This window comes from Dipodomys merriami, unplaced genomic scaffold, assembly GCF_024711535.1.
Source record: "Dipodomys merriami isolate MVZ:Mamm:240054 unplaced genomic scaffold, mDipMer1.0.p SCAF_5, whole genome shotgun sequence".
NCBI classification, from domain to species: Eukaryota; Metazoa; Chordata; class Mammalia; order Rodentia; family Heteromyidae; genus Dipodomys; species Dipodomys merriami.
The window spans coordinates 66,193,004-66,198,274 of record NW_027206068.1 but is presented as its reverse complement, the minus strand read 5'-3'; the positions used below and the strand labels follow the sequence as shown (position 1 = coordinate 66,198,274).

Sequence of the window (5,271 nt, the reverse complement as noted above, 5' to 3'; positions counted from 1 at the left end):
GTTGGGTGTGAGGTGTGTGTGTGGGGGGGGTCTATTTCTGACAAAGGAAAGAGATTGACACCACACTGGACTGAGACAGTACCACACAAATGGAAACCAAGTTTAGGCATAGATCACAGTTCTGAACAATCCTAGTGATTTTTCTTGCACTAATTTATTGTCTAATAATTTCTTTACATGCTAATATTTACTTTGGAAAAAACATGGTAGATGTTAGAACCATTATCTATCTTACAAACCCAACCTTAGACATGTAGATATTTCCCTTTTTAGAAATTTTTATTTTATAATTATTTATTTTATTTTGTTTTTGTGCCAATCCTGGGGCTTGAATTCAGGTCCTGGGCACTTGCCCTGAGGTTTCTTGCTCAAGATTCTATTCTATTACTAGAGCCACAGCTCTACTTCCAAGTTTTTAGATGTTTATTGGCAATAAGAGTCTCACAAACTTTCTTGCCTAAACTGGGTTCAAATCACAGTTCTTAGACCTCAGCCTCCTGAGTAGCTAGGATTATAGGCATGAGCCAGCAACACCCAGCTTATTATTATTTATTATTTTTGTTATTCTTAAATAGTGGTATAAAGGGCTTTCAATTCAACATGTCAGTTTGTGAATACAATGAATCTTGATCAGTATCTCTTACCTCTACAGTTATGTTTTCTTTTACAGATGCAGTCATTTTCAGTCACCATCTTTATGCTCTACATGAAGTCCTCAAATTTTTCTTTGTAAGTTTGGGAGTCATATTTGAGAGGTACGAATCATTGCCATGTTCTCATTTATTCCATAAATATTTCTTCAGGGACTATAGCATCTTAGATCATGAAAAAAAGATACCTGGAATAAAGTGGTAAGAAAAAAAGTAGAATTTACAATGTAGAAAGAGGTACAATATTAGGCAAGTAATCACCAGAGTTGATGTAAAAATAACCAATATGGTAAAGGCAATGAAATAAAAGCCAGGCTGCTATGAAATGACGCGGTAGGGAGCCTTTTAATCAGCCCAGCAGGGTCAACAAAAGATTGCCTAAGTGGAGAAAGAGCTTGAGTTAACATCTCAAAGATGGGTAGGGATTAATCAGATAAAATACAGAGAAAAATACTTGCTAGTAAAAGTGAATGACAGCTCAAATGTTTTTCTGATGAGGGAGAATGCACAGTAGAACAAATGAAGACCCAGTGTGAGTAAAGTGAGATTTACACTGTCTTTTATGAAATAAAGGGGCTGAATCGGGCAGGTATGCAGAGAAATGGTCAGACATGCCACCAAAGCCATGTTTGGAATATTATGCTTTTCATGGAATTCATGAGAATTCATCACAGGACTTGAATTGGTGGGAGAAGAATAACTCTAATTGTGTTCCCACATCTGTTCTGCATACAGAGTGGGAAGAGGTTGGAAGGAGACAATGCAGATGAGGACAGAGGAACGTGGCTATCACCTTCATATAATTAACAGGTAATGGCAATTTGGTTTGGGAACTGAGAGATGGGAATAAAGTAGTGAGTTGCAAAGAAGAAAAAGTCAATGGAGTTTGTGCAACTTGGTGAAGCTTGGATATGGTTGGCATCAAAGGGAATGTTTGAAAACCAAACCATGTCCTGGTGACTCCACTTACCACACCTGCGTATGCGGGCTAAGATCAAAAGCTCTAAAAAGAGGTATCATGTTGGACATAGTGAATTTGAAGGACCTCTGAGATAAACACAAAGGGGTGACAAGTAGGCAGTTGTAAGTACAGATCTGAAACTCAAAGTAAAGGTCTAAGCTAGATATATAAGCTTGTGAGTCATTTGCTCCTAGGTGGTAATTGAGGCCGTGGGCAAGGCTGAGACTGCCTAGGGAGACAGCATAGGAAAGGAGGAATCAGCGCAGGAAGGAGGGAAGTCTAATAGAACACCAGCCAGGCACGCAGGGTGGAGAAGCAGGTGCAGGCATAGGGTTAAACCTGGACAAAGACAAATGCTGCTAATGCTGGCTTTGCCCCCTCCATGTTCCAGAAATAAGGATTTTAAATAATTTGTAATCCTGGAAACTTCATTTTGTCAATTAACCTTTCAGATGATAGAATTGGAGAATAAGGAAGAGTTCTCCAAAATTATTCTCCTAACCATAAACTGTCTCCAAGTTCAGTAGTTAAAAACAGAGACTCATTTCCTGAGCACACCCCCAACCTACACATAACACAGAGACCCTAAATGGATAATGAATAAACCTGTGTTTATTCATACTGAATAACACCTGTGTGTTATTTGTATGTGTTAGGAATCAAATACAGTGATAGAAATCTGATTAGTTAGAAGACAGACTTCCAACAAAATGTACTAGTTGGAATGTGTGTGTCTAAGAGTGTGTATCTCAGAAAAATACAAGCAAACAAACCGACATCTTTTGAATTTTATTTGTTTGTTTTTATTGATTTTCTTTGCCAGTCCTAGGACTTGAACTCGGGGCTTGGGCACTGGCCCTGAGTTACTTTTGCTCAAGGCTAGTACTCTATTATTTGAGCCACAGCATCACTCCTGCCTTTTTCTGCTTATGTGATGCTGAGGAATCAAACCCAGGGCTTCATGCATGCTAGGCAAGCACTCTACCACTGAGGCACATTCCCAGCCCCTCTTGAGTTTTAAAAATGGATGTTAGCCCATTTGTTAATGGGGATGTCAATTCTTTGTGGGTTTAGGTTTTTCAGCTCTGTACATATTCTGGATATTAGGCCATTTTCTGATGTATAGCTAGCAAAATCTTCTCCCATTCTGTAGGCTGTCTAAGGACATAGCTAATGAGCTACAATGGACCTTTTCTAAGCCTCTCATTTCCATGTAAGCTAGATAAACATGTAAAGATGGGTTGATCATTGCATTATTTGATGGGCTTTTCTCTTTGAAGAGGTAACTTGGGAATACATCTAAGCTTATTGTTTGCTTACAGTTTGTTTTGCTAGGAGTGCTATAGCAAATCACCACAAAATGGGTGGCCCAAACAACAGATGAGGTCTCACAGTGCTGGAGAACAAAACTCTAAAATCAAGGTGTGGGCTAGATTCATTTCTTCTGAGAGCTACAAGGGACAGATCCATTCTAGGTTTAGCTCCTTCACTTGTAAATCACTGCTGTCTTGAACTCCTCTTATTATTCTCTGTGTCTGAAAGCCTTTCTATCCAATCATTTGAAATTGGTAAAGACTTACTCTCCCAAGAGATTCTAAGATCAGGTATTAAGACTCCAATCAATGGTATTTTTTGAGGTAGAAAGCACAATTTAACCTATAATGGTATTTGTGCAAAGAATATATATGCAATAAATGAATAAACATTATGCTTTTTACTTGCTATAAATAGTAGTCAATGCCATATTCTTTAAAGTTTATTTTAGTATTGCTGATATGGGTTGCCTTAAATCCACTTATCTTTTTCATGATCAAAAGCAATGTTTAGTAATTATGAACTTGCCCCTGGCTTCTATAACACTCATTACAGTCAGCTTAGTGCCCTGTTCTTCCTATGCTATTACCTCCTCTAATTCTTTTATACTAGTCTTGGGAATATGAACCATATATTGATCATCTTAATATACTTGTTTCATGTCATTTCATTTGTACAAGATATCATCAGTAAGCATTTTTAAGGTAAAGTGAAAGTAATGTTGGGATTATAACTTTTCTTAGTAACTATGGAACTTTGGGAAGCTAATTGTCTCCCATAGCAGATTGCCTTAGTCTTATTCACCAAGCACTAAATAAGGGAACTTAATGAAAAATTGACCAATGGTGACTCCCTTAGACCCATTCCATCTATCTTGTTTTGTGGACAATCATTGGCCTTGCATTCCTGCAGTGACTTCAATGATTTGGAATAGATCAAGACTCTGATTTCATCTCTAAGAAAATGAACCCAAGGACTTGGTGGTCCAATTATTCTCAAGAGTTAGCCAGTAGGATATTATGCTCAGTTAATGAGGTTGGCACAATTAAAGTTAATTATCCCAGATCAAATTCTCCAAAGATTCAAATCATGTTAGCTAAAATAGAAGTATGTGTACATGTAAATGACATGTAGTTTTTACATTGTCCAGCTCATGATCGAAAGCATCTATTTTCTATCACATTTTTCAAATAAAATATTATTCCCAGTGCTGACTACTATGGGAAATAATACTTTTTCCAGGCCTTGAGCTTGAACTTAGGGTCTGGCCACTGATTCTGAGCTTCTTTTGCTCAAGGCTAGTGCTCACCCACTTGAGCTGGAAGTGAATGTGAGAATATAGATGATTTCTGCACAGAGCCACTTTCTGGAAACTGTTCAATGCCATTGAAGATGGAATGCTACCATGCCATGAACAAGTTCTATGGATACTTTATCTCGCATAGGTCAACTTCCAGTTTTAAATGTTTTCTCATAAACATTTGGTCACTCCCAAATGATCTCATTTGATTTTCCTAGACACTATATGAAGAAATACCATGAGCATTTCTTTATTTTCTAGTGAAGAAACTGAAGAGTGGGAAGGTTAAAATGACTCACCGAACGAAGGCCACTGGTTATTTGAACAGGGCAGAACTAACACCCAAATTTAGGTTTTCATTTTTTGTTATGTTCATTTTTATTCTTTTACTAAGGATATGCCAAACTACTAATAACTAAGTGTTAAATCCACACAACTATGAAGTTTTACACAAACATGCACACATTTTTTTTTCTGGCTTGCACTTATTTAAGAGAGCAGGCATTCTCCTTTGGTTAACACTCGGAAATCCCTCTGTAGTGATGACACAGATAGAAAATTAAATAAGCTGGAACTATTGTTTTTAACAGTCATTACAGAAGCTGTTAATAAACACTGCAGGAAATGTTACCTGCAATGGACTTAAGAAATCCTCATTTAAAGAGCCACTGATGAACTACTACTGATATGTCATTGTAGCTTGTCAATGTAAATTTGTTATCTAATGTCCACATTTTAATAAAGATATACACATAGAACTTAATGTACAAAGGATGGATTTAAGATTTAAATAGAGATTTGAGTTTAAGCCATCCAAGTATAAATGCCTGAAACGGAAAGTTATGTATAACCTTTATATCCATTTCTGTGGACCTTTTCCTTTGGGGTGGGGGGAAGAGAATAGCATGGTTTACTTACCAATTTCAGAATGAAAACTATGCTTCCAGCCTTCTTTTTCCACATTCATTCCTCCTGAAGTATCACTTCATTCTTGAAGGGAAAAGATGCTTGCCTCATCATCATATGTTAAAACATCATAGAGACAT

General features: G+C 37.1%; 1 protein-coding gene across 1 annotated transcript in view; it reads right to left on the bottom strand.

Annotated features, from left to right (window-relative positions):
- The window catches only part of Chrm2 (cholinergic receptor muscarinic 2), a 132,135-nt gene extending 131,455 nt beyond the window's left edge, over positions 1–680 (bottom strand). Inside the window, exon 1 of the mRNA XM_069996855.1 lies at positions 645–680. Within this exon, the coding sequence (XP_069852956.1) occupies positions 645–680 (36 nt within the window). The remainder of the gene's footprint in view (positions 1–644) is intronic.
- Positions 681–5,271: the final 4,591 nt, after the last annotated feature.